Raw genomic sequence first — 20,592 nt, forward strand, 5'->3', positions numbered from 1 at the left:
GGGTGAACCAAGCTCAGCCCCAAGAGACCCGGTGGAGCTTAGCATGGCGTACTTGCTCGATACATCCAAGATCCGCTATCCTAGCGATAATCAGACGGGCGAGAAGGCGCCTCTTCCGGGCCCCACAAAAGCTGCGGCTGGGGATAAATCGGTCGTTCCATCAGGCAGGGTGTCTCGCGAAGCCCAAAATCAACCGCCCGACCAGTACCGACGGGGTCCGGGGCCACCTAGAGAGAGCGTCGTTAGCCCCACTGGCCGCCAGCCAGATTTAGGACCCGGTCCAGGCTCTCGTCTGCCGCGTGCGTCTATTGCCAATGCTCCTGCTGGGCCTCCTCCACCAGGACAGGCTCCTACACCCGGCCCGAGGAGTAATGGTCCTCAAGGCAACAACTTCAGAAGCAAGACCCCTACTAAGCAGGAACGTGGTTACGCTGGGCCTCCGATTGATACGGCCCGCGCTGTGGCTGCTGATAGGGAGAGGGATATGCCACCGAGGGACTCTCCAAAGGACCCCAGGAGTGCTCCCGAATCCAACGGTCAGCGAACTTCCACCCAGCAAACTGCGCGAATGTCAGCTAGGGCTATGGAGGCCGGTGAAGCTGCGCCGATGATGGCTCCCGCTCGCCAACGCTCCCTCCGTCAACGACAACGAAGCTCTTTGGAGAGCGCGGATGAGTCTATACTTGCTCGACATGCCAGCATTGACGGATCGATCGACTCGCGAACTCACAGGAACTCCAAGTCAGGCGATGAACCGCGTTCTCCACGCCTAACCGCTCACCAGGAAGCCTTGATCAAAGAACTCGAGGCGCTGAGAAGCCGGAATGCTTGGTACGCTTCCGAGCTTGCCTTGGCCAAGAAGGCCGGCTATACACCCAATATCTCGTCGAATTCTGTCTTAGATGAGCGTACTGCAGATGCTTTCGCTGACGAGGATCGCCCTCTAATTGAGGCATTCCTCGCAATGAGAGCCGAGCTGGCCAAGATGCAAGCGACTGTTGACCGTCAAGCCGCGATTGCTTCCAAGCGCGTAGCAGAGGTCGAGCAACAAAGAGACGTGGCTGTAAACGAAGCTGCCTATGCTCGTGCTAAACTTGCTGCACATGGAGGAAGCCAGCAAAGCACCCCGTCGCTGAATGGAGATGCTCATGATCTTGACAAGGCTGCCTCTGACCGCTCAACGGATCTCAGCCGGCGGTTGGCGCTCGCACTGGCGTCTCAAAATGAGCTGAAGTCTAGGATGGAAGCGCTCACTGTCGATTTCGACCAGGAGAAGCGTGGCAGGGAATTGGCTGAGGAGACATCCGAGGCTACTCGGAGACGGTTGGCCGAGCTTGAAATGCAGAACAATCCTCTGGAAACGGAGAGTCTCCGTGCCCAACTTCACCAGATTGAGGCTTCTCTGAGAGAAGAATCGATGTTGCGATCCGAAGCCGAGTCTTCCATGAAGCAGTTGACTCTGGACAAGGAGGAGCTGTCGAAGAAGCTCGAGGAGTCTTCCGGCCGCTTGAAAGACTTTGGCGAGAACATTGGAGGTCTCCGAGAAGCCGTGACTGCTTCCGCTGAGAAGGCTGCCATCCTAGAGAAGAAGTTGGATGAGGAACGTGAGCGCCGTGAAGGCTTGGAAAGAAAATTGCTGCAGCTCCGGTCTGAGCACGAAGAGCGAACTTCGGAATTGGAGAACGCCACCCGCCGCCTTCGTGACGCCGAAGAACTGGCTGAAAGCCACGCCCGAGAAGCCGAGACTCACAAGAACGCCTTCATCTCCGGACTGGAGCGGGCCTCCTCATTCGACTCCGAGACGTCGATCCGCTCGCTTGTCGATCAACGAGTTGCCAACTCGGAGGCACAGGTTGAAAGGGCGAATAAGCTGGCCAAGGCCAGCCAAATCGCTGCCGATGAAGCGGCCGAGAAGCTACGACGTGCGGAAGAGAGGATCGCAGGCTTGGAAGCATACCAGGAACAGGCTAGTCGAGAGGGCCTGCAGCTCAGACGACAGCTCCAGGCAGCCATGAAAGACTGCCAGACTTTCACGACGGAGAACAGGGAGCTCAAGGCTAAGATCGAGGGTCACCAGAGGGAAGCCGGTGCTTTGGCCGTTCAACATACCGCTCTGAAGGACTTGCTTGGCGAGCGTGGCGTCAGCTACACAGACAGCCGACGCTCTCCTCGCCTCGAGTCGCCTGGATCTCGATACGGAACTCCAGAGCAGACGCGACTCCGCGAGTTGGAGCAGCAGCTCTCCACGAGCCTGAGGGCCCACGATGACATGAAATCGTCATTCGAGACACGTGAGCAAGAGGCCGATCGCGCTTACAGAGAGAAACTGGAGCAGCTCGAAAATGACTACCAGTCCGCTGTTCACTACGTCAAGGGAACCGAGAAGATGCTGAAACGGATGAAGGACGAGCTTACTCGCTACAAATCGCAGAACGCGAAGATCCAAGCCGAACTAGAAGAGGCCCAAAACAGCATCGCCGAAAGCGGAGCTTCAGCACCTTCCGACTGGGAAGCTGAACGTTCCCACCTTCAGAAGTCGCTGAACGACCTGCAGCAGGATATGACGGACTCCATCTCGAACCTTGAGGAGCAGATTGCGGACTTGAGAGAGAACCTAGATGCTACCGAGGCAGAGAAGGAGAGATCTCGCTCTGAATACGAGGCAATGAGGCAGGAACTCCTTGCTGCCACCGAGAAGAGCCGCTCTGAACTTGAGCAATTGAAACAGGAGAACTCGCTGCTCGAGACTCGCGCAGTGGACGCCGAGCAAAAGGTCACTATGCTCCTGGACCAGGTCGAGGCTTCTGTTGGACATTACCGACGCCAGTCGCAACACGGCCAAGCGGCCAACGGAATCTCTCGCACCCACAGCAATGCTTCCAGCAACACTATTGGAGCTGGAACTCGGCGATCCAGGGCCAACAGTGCAGTGTCGCAGGATGACACTTTCCTCGACAACCGTGGCTCCATGGCACTCGACTCGCTGGCCAACGAGTTGGAAGCTCTCCGCACCCACTGGGAGACGACCAACAGCAATTATCGCATGAGTACTCAGTCGACCGACTTTGACCGCACCCCAACCAAAGAATCGGGACTAAGCGACAGCCTTGCAGAATGGCGACGACGATTGGAACTGGACGAAGCGAGAGCGAGCTCTCCGGAGAAAAGTAAGCCTCGGACCGGTGTCGAAGGCCAAGCAGCGAATATGATTTAAGGAGCTCGCAGGGAGCATTCATGACTTGTCTATATTCTATTGGGAGTTATACCACGATGTCTCATCACGTTGATTGGTCTTTGAGCCTCTTGCGACTGTTCATCTGCTGCACATGTCTGTCCATGATCTGACCGAGTCTTACTTGTCTTGTCTTTGTTCCTCTTACTAAGTTTACTACTCTTGTATTACCCTGTGACGAGTCCAGGCTTGTTGCCCATATTGTTTCTATTTTTTGTCTCATTTGTGCCACTTTTGCCTCTTTTCGTTTCGTTTCCCCTCTTCAATCTTCTTATACCCATCTCATATATTCCTTGTCCTGAAATGTACTATTAACCATTCTACTACCTACTCCTTTAGTTGACGATGTCTCTGTCTGTTTGTCTGATCTAGTCGGTTTGATTAGCGGTGACAATGAACCTGCTTCTGCTTATCTATCATTAATCTTATGATCTGTTGCCAGTCGTAGAATCGAGCGCAAACTACTCCAACATCGAGCCACCTCATCTCGCTGCAGAGCCTGTTTTGTTGGAGTGCTGACATCTAGTAGTTAATCGAGCATTCCTGCCCAACAACCAGGTAGCAGGCACCCTGCCGGGCAACAACACCAGCAGCCTTCCTTCACAGGCAGCGATACAAGCATAGACCACCACATGGTTTCACCATGCCTCTCCACGTTTTGCCATTCTATTTGTTTTGAGGGTATCGTTGGAGACGTAAGTATCGTTGTTAGAGGGTTATGTAGGTAAGGAGTTTGTCGTATTGCTTGAGTGTTCCTTTTTGTTCACGGCTGTTTTCGGGGAATTTATGCACGAGGAGTGTGTGAGGGAGATTGTAGGGGTTGGTCGGACTGGGTAGTTTTCCCGAATGCTGCTGGATGGTGAAATTATCAAAATAAGGCTTCTAAACGGTGGGCTTCAATCTACTTATATATGGGACATGGTCAGTATCCATAGTTTTCGACACTTCGGCAACTTGGCAAGTACGGGTAGAATCCGTATAGAAGGCGGCTAAATCCGCCCTTCAATCGAACTACTCCGTAGATCAACAAGCAATAACTTTAACTATGGAAACAAGAAGGACAAATGAGTTTAAATAACTCGCGAGAATTATTCTACTTTCCAGCCTCCACTAGTCCACTTAGGAAGTAACAAATTTCAAATCCCAAAATTACATTGTCGCCCATCGACCCCATAAATTCGTCGGAATCATTGGGATCACCAGGCACCCCCATACAGTTACAAATTACAAATTACAATTAGCGGTGTGAGACTGCCCGACTGGAGACTGCAAGAGCCCCAACTGCCAACAAGCTCAAGTCCAGGATCCCTTGTTGAGAAACGGAAGAGTCATGCAGTGCATGGTTCATGCTTTCTGTTTAGCGGTGGGGATATTTTTGGGTACCGTGGACTTGGGTACTGGCAGTGGTAGTGGTAGTTCGTTAGGTACTGTACGTTAAGGTTGCACTCGCATGGTTGTCACTGATCTTGATAAATAGGTGATAAATGATAATGGATGGAGTGACGGGATAAGGCGTGGTGGCTTTGTGCCCAAGCGCTAAGACGAATGGGTTCTTACTCCGTTGATACACCGTAGATGAAGGGTCAAAGTGAGCGGTGTATGGTGTGGTTTTGATACAGTGGTGAGGTTTAGGTTTTATAGTTGGATCGATGTATTTAATATATACTTTGCTTGATTAGTTACTTAAATGAGATGCTACTAGTAGTATTCAGTAGGATTAGGATTGTTAAAGATCAAATGCCCTTCTGTTCTACTTATTGTCGTCATTGAGCATTGGTGTTATTGCTGTGGTTGTTCAGCTGACTTGCGCCTTTTGACATGCCATATGGTACAAGTATAGTCGAGTACCACGAACACAGTCTTGAAGTAGGACCATAGTTAATATTAGATATAGAAAGATGATTAGATATTCACTGAATACATCTACTCATTTCTTCAACACTCAATATTCATGAGTGAAGTAAGTACTTCAATCCAGGTATAATACGGTATGGTAACGCGCTGTCACGGCTAAAGATATCACTTCATAATCCTTCCCGCCCCCTCAACTCTCACCAATTCTCTCCTCGTTCTCTCTTCCTCCTTCCTCGATCTCCCTCTCCCTCCCACCTTCCCCGATCTCAAGGGCCTCGTCCTTGATCTTCGCGATAAACATCTCCCTCGCATCTTGTTTCCCTTCTCCCACTGCTTTCTGCAGTCTTCCTCTTCTTGTTTTTTTTTAGCCGCCCAACCTCTCAGCTGAATCCCCTTTCTTTTCCTCTCCGCCTTTTTCGGTCGGGTAGGTCGACATCACCACTAGCTCATCCTTCTATCAACACACTTTGAAAGGTATGTGTGTTATATTGATTTCTTTGCTCTAGCTATTTGCTCTAGCCATTCCCTCCCCTTGCTCGCCTCTTGATCTCTCCTGGGACGGTCCAGCCTCGTTGTCCTCTTATTGCTGGCGTATGGTCACATCTGAGACTCAGCCTCGCTTTGTCTTGACGTGTCTGCCTCGTCCCAACAAGAGCCTTCCCCTGCATTTCATCTCTTCGATATCCTTCGATATTATCGTCACTTACCGACCGATTGTTTGACCTCACTTTCTAATTCCTACAGATTACAGCAGCTCTTTGAGCTTATATCTCCAGCAAGATGACGACTATGGTGAGTTTTTCGACACACTCATTCCGGAACACCCCGCCTAACCATGCCTAGGATTTGCGTGTCGGTAACAAGTACCGCATTGGACGTAAGATTGGAAGTGGTTCTTTCGGTGACATCTACCTTGGTACGTGATAATCTCTATATTCCAGTTTGACCTTGTAGAGACTGACTTGCATAGGCACCAACATTATCTCCGGTGAAGAAATCGCCATTAAGCTCGAAAGTGTCAAGGCGAAGCACCCTCAACTCGAATATGAAGCCCGTGTCTACAAATCTCTCGCCGGTGGTGTTGGTATTCCGTTCGTTCGCTGGTTCGGTACTGAATGTGACTACAACGCCATGGTGATTGATCTTCTTGGACCCAGTCTGGAGGATCTTTTCAACTTCTGCAACCGCAAGTTCTCTCTCAAGACCGTCCTTCTCCTTGCCGATCAGCTCATTTCTCGCATCGAATACATCCACGCTAAATCCTTCATTCACCGTGATATTAAGCCCGACAACTTCCTGATGGGTATTGGCAAGCGTGGAAACCAGGTCAACGTCATTGATTTCGGTCTGGCTAAGAAGTACCGCGACCCCAAGACTCACTTCCACATTCCCTACCGCGAGAACAAGAACTTGACCGGAACTGCCCGTTACGCCAGTATCAACACTCACTTGGGTGTCGAGCAGTCTCGCCGTGATGACATGGAATCTCTGGGCTACGTCATGCTCTACTTCTGCCGTGGCACTCTCCCCTGGCAGGGACTTAAGGCTGCTACCAAGAAGCAGAAGTACGACCGTATCATGGAGAAGAAGATGACAACCCCCACCGAGGTCCTTTGCCGTGGATTCCCCAACGAATTCTCTATCTACCTTAACTACACCCGCTCTCTGCGTTTCGACGATAAGCCGGACTACTCCTACCTCCGCAAGATCTTCCGCGACCTCTTTGTCCGCGAATCCTTCCAGTACGACTACGTCTTCGACTGGACCGTCTACAAGTATCAGAAGAACGCCGCCATGATTGTGGACGCCAAGCAGAAGGACAAGGAGGCTGAGGAGCAGGCCCGTCGCCAGGGTGCTCTGCCCGCCTCTGCCGCTAAGCCTGGTGCTATCTCCAGCCAGCGTCGCAAGATCATGGAGCGTGGAACCCTCGACAACACCCCCGACACCAACCGTGCTGTGGGAGGGAGCGACAGGATGTGAGTATCTAAAACCTAGGTTCCGTGTAGGGAACTCCCTCCCTCTGCGTTTCGTTCTTCGGTGCGGCCTTGCACGTGGAGGTCCTATCTCAACTTTTTTTCTGGTTCCTAGAATCTGACTAATCTCATAGTCTTCGGCGTTAGGCTGCGTTCTGCTTCTAAGGTTGCTGGTTCAGGTGCCCACGGGCCTAGTGCTAGCCGCTCGAAGCGGGACGATGGGCTCGGTCCTCAGTGGTATTAAATTTGTGCAGCATGATGGTTGAGCTTGACATGGCTCTGCCTGCCCTCTTCAATCTATGCTGCCTAGCGTTCTGCCTACTGGCTTAATGCTAGCTAAGGAGCCCGGGATCATCGTTGTTCTAGTTGCCTCCCTTGCAAGGTGCAGCAAACCGTTTGGAACTATTACGCCTCGGAACTCCGCTCCTGTTTTCATTAATATTTTCCTATTGCATTCTCTGTCAGCCATCTACCCGTTTTTCGATCGTCTCCCGGTTCTACCGCTTCGATCCGACTGCGTTTTCAACACTTTTTGCTCGACTATCGGTTCAGACCTTTCATCATCTCTCGGAACGTCAATTTGTCGGAAATCGAACCCTCTCGAATTACGAGTTTATGTGGAAGGCCCCGATATCGATTTTGAAACGCTTTTATTGTGGCTATATTTACGTCTCAGTCACCCGGTTGTTCCGTTCTTCGACTAATCAACATTACTTTTCGACGCCGGTGTGACTAGACTGAAGGAGATGCAAATATCGAATAGTTAGTCTTTTGAAGGTGGAATTGTCTGATGGCAACTGCTTCGTCAGATATCTCCAGACTTCTCGACGGCTTTCGACACCACTATCTGCCCACTTTCCCCAGTTTGCGCATGTTATGGCTTTTCGCGTTTCCAATGTCTTGCTTTTCCTTATGCACTGCACCAGTACTTTATTACTTGCGTTCTGAAATTGTCATTGTGGCTTATTGACGTATGATTGGGGACGAATGAGCATGAAGGGACGACTGGAGAAGAGGAGTCGGGGTTGACTAGTCAGGGATGTGGTGGGGGGTCGCTTGTTCGGACGATTGCTAATCGGCGCTTGATTCGAGTAGCAACTGGCGGATGGGGCGATGTCCTGCGGACACATTTCGGTATGGGGTGAATGGCGAAGGATATGGCTAGGGTCGCTTCCGGGGTGGTATTACGTCAAATATATGCTGTTTCTATTAGTTTCCCCAACTGTTTACACTCATTTGAACCTATTCATATTATCACGCGTGCATGCATCGGAAGTCAAGGGGCTGTGACTGTCCGGAGTTAGTCCAACTCTCCGGGCTTGAGGCAGTGCTTCTTTAGCATAGAGTCTAGCATAGTCGCACTGAATATAGCGCCAAGTCTTCCAGATGCATTAGCGTCAGCCCTGTCCCGTAATTGCGTAGTAGTTTGCCCTGTTTGAGGGATTCGGACGGGATTTGATTCTGTAATCCCTGAGTAAGCGCTGTGCAATGCAACACCTGGGCGCAATGATCTGGGCAGAGGCAAAAAAAGCTGAACGAAGCTGAAGAGTGCTCGTATGTAACTAGGCGATAGCCTACTGACTAAATTTCTGAAATCAAGGAAATTGTTGGAATTGTCAGCATCGTTAATCGCAATGGACCTTGGATAGACGTTGGCGGAACAGAAGAGGAAGATGTCGAAGGGCAGATCACTTCTTGGCCCGCTGCGGGATCTAGACTTTCCTTCTCCCTTACCCGTATATATACCCTTTGCCTTCGCTGTCAGTGCTCAACACGCACAGCAGCGCACAGAACAGCAGCAGCAACAGCATCAGAAACAATAACCAAACCAGCAACCCCACGACGACACGACGAAACGACACAATGGACCACCAATACCCCTACTACACCGGCCATCCCCAGCAGCAGCAGCAGCAGCACCAACACCAACACCAGCAACACCAACAGTCCTTCCCCCTCTACGGCCTCCCAACTCCAACTCACAACCCGCACGGCGACGACAACATGCAAGGCCACTTCGACCACCTAGTTAGCCCCCCTCATCCAGCAATGCATTCTCCCACTCCAACTCCAAATCCGGATCAAAGTCCACACTGGCCACTGACCCCTCTCCGTCCCTTCCAGAACTACCAACCTCCGCCCTTCGATCCATTCGGCACCGCGCAGTCGCAGCAATTCGGACACCCCCCGCAGTCCCCGCCAGACTCCTACAGCAAACAATCCGTCTCGAGTAACGGCGGCGGCGGCCAGAATCTAGCCTACGATGACCTCCTACCTAGCGATTTGGGCCTCGTGCGCAGCGACAGCGAAGAAAAGGACAAGGATGGCCTTGTGACGCCCGCGCAGGTTAAGCGCAAGGAGCAGAATCGTGCTGCGTAAGTGCCTTCCATCAGTCCACTTACCCCTCACGCCCCAGCTGTACTAACACGTTCTCTTGATGAATTACAAGTCAACGAGCCTTCCGCGAACGCAAAGAGCGCCGCGTGCGCGACCTCGAAGAAACAGTCTCAACCCTCCAACATGAATCCACAACCATGAACGCCGAAAACGAGCGACTGAAGCGCGAACTCGCGCGCTTCGAAACAGAAAACGAGATCCTCCGCGCAACCTCAACCGCAAATAAGTCCCCGCCGCCGCACGACACCTCGTCAGATAACCGACGCGGAAGCTCAACGCCCACACAAACGGGACCCATGACGTACTCCCCGACAGACTTCTACAGCGATCTTGTACCCAAGGGCCAATCTGCACGGTTACACAGGGTGACGTATTGCAGGGAGACTGGGGAGCGGTTGCTCGATGCCGGCGCGACGTGGGATTTGATTCAGGGCCATGAGGCGTTCAAGAGAGGGTTGTTGGATATAGCGGTTGTTACGAGCCGCTTGAAGACCGTGGCGCAGTGTGATGGGCAAGGCCCCGCATTCAGAGAAATAGCTATCAGGGGCGCAATCGAGGAGGCGCTTGCTAGTGGGGGTGGAGATGGCTTGCTGTGATTCGATTGACCTGGATGTCCATCTTCTTACTGGGCATTCAGACTATCTGATTATTGCGATCATGGTGCGAATACGCTGGGATTGGAATTGGAGTGAACGGTTTTGAAATGGACTGGATTATATATATTGCTTGGGACGGTCGTTTGAGCGGGCGTGATGAGTTCGGAGTCATTCGTTTTCGGTATACTTTTTACATGTACAGGACTGCCATACGGTGTATATAGCCTTGCATTCAGCAGCGGCGCTACTGTCTTTCGAATAGAATGTGTTTATTGGTTTTGTCTATGGGTTTTGTACATTGGATGTATTGACCAGCGCTGATATGGCTCATGCCCTGGGCTTATAAATCCTGAGTATGAGCTGAGCGAGTCGTACTGGGGTATAACCACCGGGCATGACCCGTGGATGCTCGTCCCAGTGGCTGGACCCGTGAGTATTTGATGGTCCTGATCGAGTCCATACAGCGAGGTATGGTATGCACCAACAAGTCGCCTAACTGCAACTGGTAAGCTTCGAGGACTTCTAGAATATCGACCGTGCTCGTGCTGAGTGAGACCTTGGGATGTTGCGACTGATGCTACAACCTAATCCCAGTCGTCATCATCGTCCTCCACGGTAGCACTCTTCCGGATACTAGACTTTGTCTTGAACGCTGACGGCCGCGCATCGTCCTCATCGTCATCCTTCTTCTTAAGCCGGACATCACTCTCCTTCAGCGCGCCGAGTTCCACAAGCATACTCTCGAGATCTGCAAATACCAGAATTAGCAAAGACTCTCACAGAAACGCTATATAGACAAGGAAGTAAAACGCACCCTCAACCCTCGTCCCTGTCCCCCGAAGCGTCATAAGCGTAACGCACTGCCGGACAATCTCCCCCTTATGATAAACCAGGATCGTAGGCGTATTCCGATCCGGATACCCATCAATACACATATTCGCGCGCATTTCGCAGAACTTGATGTCGCCGAATTTCGCGGCCATGCGGCGCCACAGCTCACTTAGGAGGCGGGACTCAACATTGTTGCTTGAAGACGAGGTAAGGTTTACGCAGACAAAGGAGGATTGCGAAGCTTCGGTGACTTCGCGCGTGAAATCTGGTTTCGACAGCCCGTAGACTTGGTTGTGGATGCTTGTTTGGTTGATTGTGCTTAGTTCTGCGAGGCGTTTTTGGCTATATCACCAGGCAATATAGTCAGTCAGCTTGGAAATTGTATGAAAAAGGGTTGGGTTGGGTAGTTGATGGATTTGGTCTTGTGTGTGGGTGTATGTGGGTGTGTGTGTATAGGACGGGCTCGCGCACCGGTACTGATTCAGAAAGTCCTCGTCCTCTTCATCCTCTAGTGCATCTAGCTCGTCGAGATCTTTATCCTCGAGGCGATTCTCGTGGGCCTTGCGCTCGGCTTCGATGAGGGCCTCTTGGATGAGGGGTTCGGGGTCTTGGGGCTTTTCGGGGATTATGCCGTGTTTGCGGAGGATGTCGTTCCTGGACTATCGTCAGCAATGGTCTTGATTGAATTGGATTGCAAGGTAAAGGGCTGAGGGTAGCAGTGTCGCTGGTGTTGGCGGGGAGAGTGAGTACGGACCATTCTGTGTCTTCGTTTGGGTTGACTTCGACTTGCATCGTGACCGTTGGCTATCTGAGAGCAGAGAATGGGAGAGATGTAATTGAGAGTGAAAGTTGATTAATTGAGGAAGGGAGTGGGATTATGGGTGCCTGAATTGAGTGCGGTGGTGAGGGGAGTTGAAGAATGCCAGGCAGATGTAGAGGGGCAGCTGGCATAAATCTGGGGTGGTCTTGGCGGCTTATATACCGCTCGGCCCTGGATGACTACACTTATAATATCCAGAAATATGCGGCGAATGATGCTAGTACTAATGACATAATTAGCGGGGATATATGTAAACTGACATCCCACTCTGTACACTTCCAGGGTCGAAATCCGTGGTTGCTGCTTGTTTGCCCGAGAGGTACATCATAAATGTATCATAACTACCACAAAAGAGCATTAAATAAGTAGAAGAAAAACAAATCCCAAACGCCGCATATGCAACCTCCACTGTACACTATACACCCGTCTTTCTTTTGAGCCAATATCCAGGCGATCACGCCTTGGTAACCTTGCCAGCACCACCCTTAGCCTTGGCCTTCTTCAACTTGCGATCACGCTTCTTCAGCCCTGTCATACCCGCCTTACACACTTCCGCATACCGCGCATAGAACGCCTCAAGGTCAGCTGGCTGGACGACCGTCGAGATTTTGACTTTGCTCTCCTTCTGCTTCTTCTTGTCTTGCTTCTTGAGGTCCCCTTGTGTCTTTGGGTTGGGAGCGTTGGTGTTTCCGTCGCTGGCGCGGATGAGGATTGACGGCGTTTGTGTGGCGGGTTGAGTCTCGGAGGAGGAGTTGTTCAGAAGGGGAGTTTGTGTCAGATAGACGGAGCCGCGGGTTTTTTGGGATGTGTTTGTGAGGAGGGTTGTGAGGGAGTTGAAGAACTGGACAGTTATTAGTATAGGTGACGTAGTAAGGATCTGATACGACGTGAGACATACCTCCTCATGACCAACAGGCGCCGGCATCTTGAAGGTCTGAACAATGGACTGTCAAGAAGTAACTATTCAGGTCACTCAATGCAATGTAATGCGGCGAGCGATGTCAGTGTGGGGGGGACTCCGACTCCGATACCCTCACCGCTGGATACACCGCCCCCAAACACCCGTCCTATTTTGTCATTTTTTCCAGCGCCGACATTTTTTGTAGATTTCAACGCCCAGATCAACAGACAAACGAGTACCGAAAATGCCTCGTCCCAGGCATAATACGACCTCGCTCCCCCGAGACCTGCGACAAGAACTCGGTATCCGTGATCGGTTCGGTGAACAGAAGAACAAAGTGACTCGGAAAGATCGTCGACAACAAGAGCGAGCGGAGAACAAGCGGGGCCTGAGTTCAAAGAAGGCCGGCGGCTATGGACGTGGTCGTGATTACGATGATGACGACGAGGACGATTTCGGCGGCTTTGATGAGGGGGGTGAGTCAGAAGATGAGGGAAATGTTATGGCGAAGTTGAAGGCCGCGAAGCAAAAGAAGGAAAAACCTACTCCGGAACCGAAATTGAAGAAGACGAAAGTGTCGTTCGACGAAGATAGCGACGATGGAAAGAAGGCCGAGAAGGGCGCGCCGCGGAAGAAGGTTTCCAAGGCTGTCCAGGACAAGCTAGAGCAAGACGATGCGGAGATTGCCGCGCTTGAGAAGAAGCTTGGGTTGAAGAAGGGCAAAAAGTCAAAGGCATTCGCGGATGATGGGTTGGATGATTTGCTTGGAGATCTGGACGAGGGGTCTGGGAATGAGAGCAAGAAACGCAAGCGGGAGGCGGATGAATGGCTGCTCAATAAGCGGAGGAAGGCGCAGCGTCTGCCTGCTGAAGAGGAAGAGGATTCAGATGAGGAGGATATGAGCGACGATGACATTGAGGGCTTTGATGATGACGATATGGACTTATTAGACGAGGATGAGGATGAGATGGAAGAGGAGGATGAAGAAAGCGAAGAAGAAGAAGAAGAAGAAGAAGAAGAAGAAGAAGAAGAAGAAGAAGAAGAAGAAGAAGAAGAAGAAGAAGAAGAAGAACAACCCGCACCGAAGAAGAAAGAGAATCCCTATGTTGCACCTGTTCAGACGACGACCGAAAACCAACCAGGCAAATACATCCCTCCGTCACTGCGTGCAAAAACAGGTTCCGAATCAGAGTCTCTTACGCGATTGCGTAGACAAGCGCAGGGTCAACTGAACAAACTGTCCGAGGCGAACCTTGTTTCCATTCTGGCGGAGTTCGAGAAGCTCTATCGGGAATACCCCCGACAGAGCGTGACATCTACACTGCTGAATCTACTATTCGGCCTCATCTGCGAAAGGTCCGCGCTTAGTGATACCTTTATCATCCTACATGCGGGTTTCATTGCGGCTGTATACAAGGTCATGGGAATGGACTTTGGCGCTGAGATTGTGCAGAAGATTGTCGAAACATTCGATGCTGGTGGTGACGAACGGGGCAAATTCGAGGGCAAGGAGATGATCAACCTGATCTCCCTTCTGTCCCAGCTGTACAACTTCCACGTTGTCGGAAGCACCCTGGTCTTCGACTACATCCGACTGTTCCTGCAGGATATCAATGAGGACAACACTGAGCTCCTTCTTAAGGTGATCCGGAATTCAGGCCCCCAACTCCGCCAGGACGACCCTTCTTCCCTAAAGGATATCGTTCTTCTGATCCAACCTGCCGTCGCTAAAGCTGGCGAAGCCTCGCTATCCGTCCGCACAAAGTTCATGATCGACACAATCACGGACCTCAAGAACAACCGCCTCAAGTCAGCCGCAAACTCCACCGTCGCCTCAGAACACATCACCAAGATGCGCAAGATCCTTGGCTCGCTTAATAGCTCTCGTGTCATTCGTGCTTCGGAGCCCATTAGTATATCTCGGAGTGATATTCACAACTCCTCGAAGAAGGGCAAATGGTGGCTTGTTGGTGCAAGCTGGAAAGAAGACCCGCTTGTATCAGCTCGACAAGAACTTTCTGGCCTCCCACTTGGCCATGAGTCCAATGCGATTGCGGCGGACTCGGATAGTGAAGGCGAACCAGACTATGCCTCCCTCGCGAAAGCGCACCGCATGAACACGGATGTCCGCCGCTCGATATTCGTAGCCATCATGTCTGCGACAGACTATCAAGATGCACACGTCCGGCTTTTGAAACTGCGTCTGAAACGTGCACAGGAGTTTGAAATCCCCCGTGTCCTCACGCATTGCGCTATGGAGGAAGACGCGCATAACCCTTACTACACGCTGATCGCACGGCGATTATGCGGGGAGCTCGGCCGGCGGATTAAAGTGTCCTTCATGTTCACATTGTGGAACGTCTTCAAGCGCATGGGCGAGACGGGCGATCTGGATGACGAGGATGAGGACAGTGGTATGGCCGGAGAAGACGAGGAGAACCCGCTATCTATGAAAGCCATCGTGAACCTCGGCAAGATGTACGCCTCACTTATTGCAGACGGGACCCTCACGCTGGGTATTCTGAAAACACTTAACTTCGCATACCTTCAACCGAAGACAAAAACGTTTGTCGAACTACTCATGATTAGCATCATTCAGCAGTCCCAGAAACAGAAGAAGTCCAAGAAGTCTAAAAAGTCGAAGTCTGACGAGGAGCCGGCGCTCAATGAGACTCCTCTAGTGGATATCTTCATGCGCGCGCGCGATACACCGCAGATCGTCAAGGGATGTATCTACTTCCTGAGGAAGATTGTGGCGAAAACGGATATTATTGCCTCGGAAAAGGAAGCAGTCATGGTCAAATGGGGTGTAAGGGTTGCGGTTGATGCGCTGAAGGTTGTTGAGTCTGAGGAGGGGGGTGCGATGTGATATACCGTCTGTTTTTGCCCGTGTATGATGTTTATAGCATGGCGTTTGGTTGCATTGGGTACGGTATCAATCGTGGACATAGGATTGAGAAAAGTTGCACTGTACATATAGGCTCGTCGAATATACGATCAGCTGATATCAAGTCACATCACCTCTAGAACAAAACGCATGAATCTTATACGGCAAGCACGAGTGCATCGTACTTGCCTGAATCTGAGCTCTGCTGGTTGGAGCCGAACGAAAAGGGAAGGTGCGATGCGAGGCCGCGACTGGTATTTGGGGAAGGAACGACCCTCGTCCGTTCCTTCTATCTTGGGATGCACAGTAGGCCCATGACATCAGCTTTGCTCTACATATACCTAGGTACTACCTAACCAGGGCACATATATCCTCGACAGCAACCTTCCGATTTTTTCATTAGGCCCTAAAGTCTAGGCCAGAAGAGCTTTTCAAAATCCGACTGACTCGGAGTCGATGTTTCCGTGGTAGGGCCCGGGGTTTAACCGATGCCCCTCGATGCCGAGAAGGGCCAGGCTTGACTCCCGGCCAAGCTTCAGGCAAGCATTGGCATATGTGTATAGCTTTCAAAGTGCAGTATCTCCCAGTCTATTTGCTAACTATATCAGTTATTCGCTCTGCCACAATATACACTACAGTGACTACAGCTGAATCCAGGTTGAAGGGGAAAGTCGGAGATGTTCCGCGGGCTCCCTCCACTGCAATCCCCAGACTCTCTCCACAGAACTCCCCCATTCGCTCCCCAGTCTCCTCAACCTGCGTTCCACGACTCACAGCCTGGTCTTCGGTTAAATTGCTGTAGATCAGCTGCTGTCCGTCACCAATCAGGTTTCTAGCCGTCGTATCGGCCATGTTTTTCACAGGTCTCTCGCCGAATAGCCAGTCCGGAGTGCCGATTGTGGACTCACTTTCGGGGTCGCGCACTGACTTTCCAACTCTACGACACTCCAGGTTTTTGCGGGATGTCGCCGACTGTGGATTCTGTTTGAGTCTTTTATCGTCACGACGCTCGGCAGAATGTAACCTCATTGGTCTGGTCCGATGCCATGATGGCATGTCCTTTCCTCCCCGACCCAAGTTTTTGCAGGCTGTTCCTGTCAAAGGCAGTCAATCGTCATACAGTCCCTGAACCAGGATAAATAGTCGTGCAACCCCACAGATGCTGCCTTTCCCCCAACCCCGCGTGTGTTCTACAAGTTTTTTCATTGCGGTGGCCTTGTCCCAGTACTCTTTCCCAAGCCTGTCTACCCCTAACAACCTCAACAATGAGTGACAAGATTTCCTCGTGGAATGTCGTCCACAAGTATGAGAAGCGCAGTCTTCTCATCGCCATCAACTGCGTGGCTGCTCTGTCAATTCTCTTTTTCGGATACGATCAGGGTATGATGGCTGGAGTTAACAACTCCAAGGACTATATCGACCTTATGGGCTTCGGCTACACGGAGATGAAGGACGGCCAGCCTTCTCCTGTGGTCACTGACAGCTTGCTGCAGGGTGGTATTGTCAGTGTTTATTACCTGGGTACACTCTTCGGTGCGCTTCTTGGTGGTTGGATTGGTGACAAGATGGGGAGAATTAAAACAATTGCTTCTGGTGCCGCATGGGCCATGTTCGGCGCTGCCCTTCAATGCTCGGCTCAGAACCATAACTGGATGATCTGCGGTACGCCTTGCAGTTATCGTTGCATTTGCTTTAGCTGACTTAATTAGCACGTTTCATCAATGGGATCGGAACCGGTATCCTCAACGCCATTGTGCCCGTTTGGGCCACCGAGACCGCAGAACACACGAGTCGTGGACAATTTATTGCAATTGAGTTCACCTTGAACATTTTCGGTGTCGTTCTCGCATACTGGCTTGAGTTGTAAGTTGATATCAGGTGCATTTGAAACACTTTTAATGCTTATACTTCGTGCAGCGGTTTGTCTTTCATCGATGGCGGCGCCTCCGCTTTCCGCTGGCGATTCCCGATTGCCTTCCAGATTGTCTTCCTCATCGTCCTATTCGCTATTGTATGGTTTTTCCCAGAATCCCCACGTTGGTTGGTCAAAGTTGGTCGGGAGCAGGAAGCTCGCTATATCTTGGGCAGACTGCGTGGAAGCAGCGATGAGGACGCCGTTCGAGCGGAAGCTGAGTTCCAGGATATTCTCGCCGTAGCAGAGACAGAGAAGTCCATGGGCCACAGCACGTCCTACCTTGCAATGCTGTTCGGATACAAGACAGGAAAGTTGCATCTCGGTCGCCGTGTACAGCTGGTAGTCTGGCTACAAATTATGCAAGAATGGGTCGGTATCGCTGGAGTTACAGTTTGTACGTCGGCCTCGCCTTTAAACCATGGTCAACAACTAACGTTTTATATCTCAGACGCGCCAACAATCTTCAGCATTGCTGGTTTCGATACGATGAAGAGCCAGTGGATCAGCGGTCTGAACAATGTTTTTTACATGGTATGTCGCTAGGCCACAATGCTTTGCTTGCGCTAACAATTTAGTTTGCTACTGTTATTTGTGTGTTCACTCTAGACCGAATTGGTCGCCGATGGACGTTGTACTGGGGTGCAGCGGGCCAGGGCATTGCCATGTTCCTCGCTGGAGGCTTCTCGCGTCTATCGATTAATGCGCGCGATGCGGGTAACTTGTCACGGGCTGACTCGTTTGGTGCTGCCGCAGCATCTATGGTCTTTATCTTCACTGCAATCTTCGGTGCTACCTGGCTCGCAACGCCCTGGGTTTATCCCGCGGAGATCTACCCACTGGCTGTCCGGGCTAAGGGTAACGCTTTCGGCGTTGTAGGCTGGAGTATTGGGAACGGATGGCTGGTGAGTAGCGCAACTAGGCTTCTTGAAGAATATACTGACCATTTCGTTAGACCCTACTCTGCCCCGTTATGTTCGAGGCCATTGGTGAAAAAACCCTTTATGTGTTCGCCGCCAGCAACGTGATCGCCATTCCCATGGTCTGGGCACTATACCCAGAGAGTAGCCAGCGCACATTGGAGGACATGGATCTGCTTTTCGCCGCCGACACACCGTGGGTGTGGGATGCTGAGAAGACATTCGCCCGCCTCAAGGCCGAGAACCCGGGCTACGTCGCTACTGTGTCGCGCAAGAACAGCATACTGGATGAGGAAGCCGCTAAGTCGGTGACTCTGGAGCAGCGCGAGAACGTTGCATGAGGCTATGTCATGACATGAATCAAAGAGCATGTGATTGAGGGAAGACATGATTAAATGAGACTTAGATACCCATATCGAGATACCATAGCGAGGGTCTCTTTCCAAAATTGATTCACGGGTGGCGACTTGTCGCGTGACGACCATTAAATTAATTCAGAAGACTAGCAGTTCGTATCCATGCAGAGAGCAAGGCCTTTATTAAGGCAACCATACTATGAACCAGGACCTGAAGCCAAGAAGCAGAATCATCGCACCGCTCAGAAAGCAAAGCCAAAGTAATAAGAGTGTCAGTTAAAACAGTTATACTATGGACCAGGACCTGAAGTCAAGCGACAGGAACATCTTACTCTGTAGAGGCTTATGCGGGGAAAATCGGATAAAATCCCCGCAATCTCCGATAAATCGTGGCAAGTGCAATTTCACCAGCCACACTTACTGCGCCACACTCAGTCGCTGATACGGCGATAGCGCAACGTGGCGGCTCCGGTATCTCATTAATCCGACGCCGTCCGGTTCACAGCTCCAATTCACCAAAAGCACAGCTGGCATTATACGAACCCTTGCAGCCCGCCGCTATCTTGACTTTTGATTCCGAAATCAAACTCGCCTCTACGTACAACTTTTCTTTTCGCTCGATTATATCAACAGTCAGTCGATAGCACACCATGTCCGACCAGGTCCAGGAATTGCTCAACATCCCTCAGGAGTTCCTCCGTGATGGGATGCAGTTCGTTAACCGCAGCCAGAAGCGTATGTTCCCATTACTATTTCCCTATATGTCTATCGATCTGTTTTCGTGGCCATGTTCGAAAAGAGGAAAGACTAACATTATTTGAATTCAGCCGACAAGCGCGAGTTCATCAAGATCAGCCAGGCTGTTGGCATGGGTTTCCTGATCATGGGTTTCATCGGGTACTTTGTCAAGCTGAGTATGTCACCTCTCTTTTTGCTTGATTGTTTGGCGTGTGCTGATCTTTGTTTACTAGTCCACATCCCCGTCAACAACGTCCTTGTCGGTGGCGCTTAAACTTCTTCGAGACTCGAGCCGAGACCGTTATCGGCGGCATGAAAGAAGAGGGTTGATGTGGATTTGAACTTCTCCCATCGGATTCGAATTTCATTGCTCAAACGGTCATTCCGTTCGGCTCGGCTCGTCGCGACTGAGAAAGGAAGGAGAGGAGAGAAGAAGAGAAAAGAAATGGGGAGGAGGATGAAACGTATACCCACATCGCACCGCATCACATCACATCACATCTACCAGGGAAGGGAGCGTGCATTGTATAGTGACAACAATCCGGGCTGACCTTGACCACTGTCGAAGTTGGGGTCCATTCGGCTGTCTTGTCTCATTTGGAACGAGATCTGCGGCACCTCATTGCAATCGCATACTACCACTTACTCGAATCGGGACGGCGTTATATGTCATTTTGTAACTACTACTACTGAATATTCTTTAGTTTCCTTCGGCTTTTGTCCTTAATATATCCACTGTCCGAGCTCGAGTCATGGAGCCGGGATTTGAAAATGGTTTTTGATTCAAATGTCGCTGACGCTGTTCGTTCCTGGATCCTTGCTCTAGCTTTAGCTTCTGGGTCTAGCCCCCAGGACCATGCTCAAGCATTCATCCAGCCCGTAGAGTCCAAGCGCTTTCGGTAACCGGGATGGAGACGTATCCGTAGTGTCTGCCCCCACGCCTAAGAAACAGCGCTTCGCGACGATCTGCGCTACGTCCCGTTGTTGCGTCGCGCTTTGCAGCATGGGGTCGAGTCTGGACTCGTCGGTTTCGGTACCTCCGTTGGCAATGTTGTTGGGAGGGTAGGGACGATGTACGGAGTACTTGGTCGTGGCCGAGTCATGATTCAGGGGTTCGTATGCAGTAGACTGAGACTAGTAGTCGCTGACGTAGGTAGACTGCACGAGGTGCTCGT

General features: G+C 51.2%; 10 protein-coding genes across 10 annotated transcripts; 6 read left to right on the top strand and 4 right to left on the bottom strand.

Moving 5' to 3' along the window:
- Positions 1 to 5,866: 5,866 nt before the first annotated feature.
- Positions 5,867 to 7,066, top strand: BDV14DRAFT_204522 (casein kinase 1 family protein; the record flags this gene model as incomplete). The annotated part of the gene is made up of 3 exons (XM_073774540.1): positions 5,867 to 5,878; positions 5,930 to 6,002; positions 6,057 to 7,066. The coding sequence occupies 3 exons, from the start codon at positions 5,867 to 5,869 to the stop codon at positions 7,064 to 7,066; spliced, it is 1,095 nt and encodes a 364-aa protein (XP_073623621.1).
- A 146-nt stretch (positions 7,067 to 7,212) lies between these two features.
- Positions 7,213 to 7,968, top strand: BDV14DRAFT_139485 (uncharacterized protein). Its single transcript, XM_073766309.1, has one exon. It carries the CDS (start codon positions 7,359 to 7,361, stop codon positions 7,761 to 7,763), a length of 405 nt encoding a protein of 134 aa, XP_073623622.1. The 5' UTR covers positions 7,213 to 7,358; the 3' UTR covers positions 7,764 to 7,968.
- Positions 7,969 to 8,563: 595 nt separating this feature from the next.
- On the top strand, positions 8,564 to 10,316 carry rsmA (putative bZIP transcription factor (Fcr3)). Its single transcript, XM_073770180.1, has 3 exons — positions 8,564 to 9,087; positions 9,184 to 9,434; positions 9,509 to 10,316. Exons 1-3 carry the CDS (start codon positions 8,923 to 8,925, stop codon positions 10,050 to 10,052), a joined length of 960 nt encoding a protein of 319 aa, XP_073623623.1. The 5' UTR covers positions 8,564 to 8,922; the 3' UTR covers positions 10,053 to 10,316.
- Positions 10,317 to 11,816, bottom strand: BDV14DRAFT_182175 (phosducin family protein). The gene is made up of 4 exons (XM_073770181.1): positions 11,638 to 11,816; positions 11,355 to 11,537; positions 10,867 to 11,225; positions 10,317 to 10,800 (listed from the first exon to the last, which is right to left on the bottom strand). Exons 1-4 carry the CDS (start codon positions 11,673 to 11,675, stop codon positions 10,637 to 10,639), a joined length of 744 nt encoding a protein of 247 aa, XP_073623624.1. The 5' UTR covers positions 11,676 to 11,816; the 3' UTR covers positions 10,317 to 10,636.
- Positions 11,817 to 11,907: 91 nt separating this feature from the next.
- Positions 11,908 to 12,694, bottom strand: BDV14DRAFT_182176 (signal recognition particle 14 kDa protein). The gene is made up of 2 exons (XM_073770182.1): positions 12,602 to 12,694; positions 11,908 to 12,544 (listed from the first exon to the last, which is right to left on the bottom strand). Exons 1-2 carry the CDS (start codon positions 12,626 to 12,628, stop codon positions 12,158 to 12,160), a joined length of 414 nt encoding a protein of 137 aa, XP_073623625.1. The 5' UTR covers positions 12,629 to 12,694; the 3' UTR covers positions 11,908 to 12,157.
- Positions 12,695 to 12,710: 16 nt separating this feature from the next.
- On the bottom strand, positions 12,711 to 13,675 carry BDV14DRAFT_182178 (uncharacterized protein). The gene has a single exon (XM_073770183.1). The coding sequence runs from the start codon at positions 13,517 to 13,519 to the stop codon at positions 13,034 to 13,036; it is 486 nt and encodes a 161-aa protein (XP_073623626.1). The 5' UTR covers positions 13,520 to 13,675; the 3' UTR covers positions 12,711 to 13,033.
- Positions 13,596 to 15,691, top strand: BDV14DRAFT_182179 (uncharacterized protein). The gene has a single exon (XM_073770184.1). The coding sequence runs from the start codon at positions 14,025 to 14,027 to the stop codon at positions 15,471 to 15,473; it is 1,449 nt and encodes a 482-aa protein (XP_073623627.1). The 5' UTR covers positions 13,596 to 14,024; the 3' UTR covers positions 15,474 to 15,691.
- Positions 15,692 to 15,963: 272 nt separating this feature from the next.
- Positions 15,964 to 16,652, bottom strand: BDV14DRAFT_139567 (uncharacterized protein). Its single transcript, XM_073766310.1, has one exon. It carries the CDS (start codon positions 16,545 to 16,547, stop codon positions 16,080 to 16,082), a length of 468 nt encoding a protein of 155 aa, XP_073623628.1. The 5' UTR covers positions 16,548 to 16,652; the 3' UTR covers positions 15,964 to 16,079.
- Positions 16,653 to 18,818, top strand: BDV14DRAFT_139568 (putative MFS monosaccharide transporter). Its single transcript, XM_073766311.1, has 6 exons — positions 16,653 to 17,153; positions 17,201 to 17,354; positions 17,409 to 17,800; positions 17,855 to 17,937; positions 17,982 to 18,308; positions 18,359 to 18,818. Exons 1-6 carry the CDS (start codon positions 16,757 to 16,759, stop codon positions 18,662 to 18,664), a joined length of 1,659 nt encoding a protein of 552 aa, XP_073623629.1. The 5' UTR covers positions 16,653 to 16,756; the 3' UTR covers positions 18,665 to 18,818.
- A 333-nt stretch (positions 18,819 to 19,151) lies between these two features.
- On the top strand, positions 19,152 to 20,213 carry BDV14DRAFT_182182 (translocon subunit SSS1). Its single transcript, XM_073770185.1, has 3 exons — positions 19,152 to 19,414; positions 19,507 to 19,593; positions 19,651 to 20,213. Exons 1-3 carry the CDS (start codon positions 19,330 to 19,332, stop codon positions 19,689 to 19,691), a joined length of 213 nt encoding a protein of 70 aa, XP_073623630.1. The 5' UTR covers positions 19,152 to 19,329; the 3' UTR covers positions 19,692 to 20,213.
- The last annotated feature ends 379 nt before the right edge of the window (positions 20,214 to 20,592 follow it).

This window comes from Aspergillus stella-maris (assembly GCF_047715825.1).
Source record: "Aspergillus stella-maris strain CBS 113639 unplaced genomic scaffold BDV14scaffold_76, whole genome shotgun sequence".
Lineage (NCBI taxonomy): Eukaryota > Fungi > Ascomycota > Eurotiomycetes > Eurotiales > Aspergillaceae > Aspergillus > Aspergillus stella-maris.

Coding starts and splice junctions, on each gene's coding strand:
- rsmA (XM_073770180.1), top strand. CDS start 8,923: ATGGACCACCAATACCCCTACTACACCGGCCATCCCCAGCAGCAGCAG. Junction 9,088..9,183: donor AAGGCCACTTCGACCACCTA/GTTAGCCCCCCT, acceptor CGTCCCTTCCAG/AACTACCAACCTCCGCCCTT. Junction 9,435..9,508: donor AAGGAGCAGAATCGTGCTGC/GTAAGTGCCTTC, acceptor ATGAATTACAAG/TCAACGAGCCTTCCGCGAAC.
- BDV14DRAFT_139568 (XM_073766311.1), top strand. CDS start 16,757: ATGAGTGACAAGATTTCCTCGTGGAATGTCGTCCACAAGTATGAGAAG. Junction 17,154..17,200: donor CCATAACTGGATGATCTGCG/GTACGCCTTGCA, acceptor TGACTTAATTAG/CACGTTTCATCAATGGGATC. Junction 17,355..17,408: donor CTCGCATACTGGCTTGAGTT/GTAAGTTGATAT, acceptor TACTTCGTGCAG/CGGTTTGTCTTTCATCGATG.
- BDV14DRAFT_139485 (XM_073766309.1), top strand. CDS start 7,359: ATGCTGCCTAGCGTTCTGCCTACTGGCTTAATGCTAGCTAAGGAGCCC.
- BDV14DRAFT_182179 (XM_073770184.1), top strand. CDS start 14,025: ATGGGAATGGACTTTGGCGCTGAGATTGTGCAGAAGATTGTCGAAACA.
- BDV14DRAFT_182176 (XM_073770182.1), bottom strand. CDS start 12,628: ATGCCGGCGCCTGTTGGTCATGAGGAG. Junction 12,545..12,601: donor CGCCTGTTGGTCATGAGGAG/GTATGTCTCACG, acceptor ATAACTGTCCAG/TTCTTCAACTCCCTCACAAC.
- BDV14DRAFT_182178 (XM_073770183.1), bottom strand. CDS start 13,519: ATGTCATCGTCGCTCATATCCTCCTCATCTGAATCCTCTTCCTCTTCA.
- BDV14DRAFT_139567 (XM_073766310.1), bottom strand. CDS start 16,547: ATGCCATCATGGCATCGGACCAGACCAATGAGGTTACATTCTGCCGAG.
- BDV14DRAFT_182182 (XM_073770185.1), top strand. CDS start 19,330: ATGTCCGACCAGGTCCAGGAATTGCTCAACATCCCTCAGGAGTTCCTC. Junction 19,415..19,506: donor CGTTAACCGCAGCCAGAAGC/GTATGTTCCCAT, acceptor ATTTGAATTCAG/CCGACAAGCGCGAGTTCATC. Junction 19,594..19,650: donor CGGGTACTTTGTCAAGCTGA/GTATGTCACCTC, acceptor TTTGTTTACTAG/TCCACATCCCCGTCAACAAC.
- BDV14DRAFT_182175 (XM_073770181.1), bottom strand. CDS start 11,675: ATGCAAGTCGAAGTCAACCCAAACGAAGACACAGAATG. Junction 11,538..11,637: donor CCAAACGAAGACACAGAATG/GTCCGTACTCAC, acceptor ACGATAGTCCAG/GAACGACATCCTCCGCAAAC. Junction 11,226..11,354: donor GACTTTCTGAATCAGTACCG/GTGCGCGAGCCC, acceptor CTGGTGATATAG/CCAAAAACGCCTCGCAGAAC.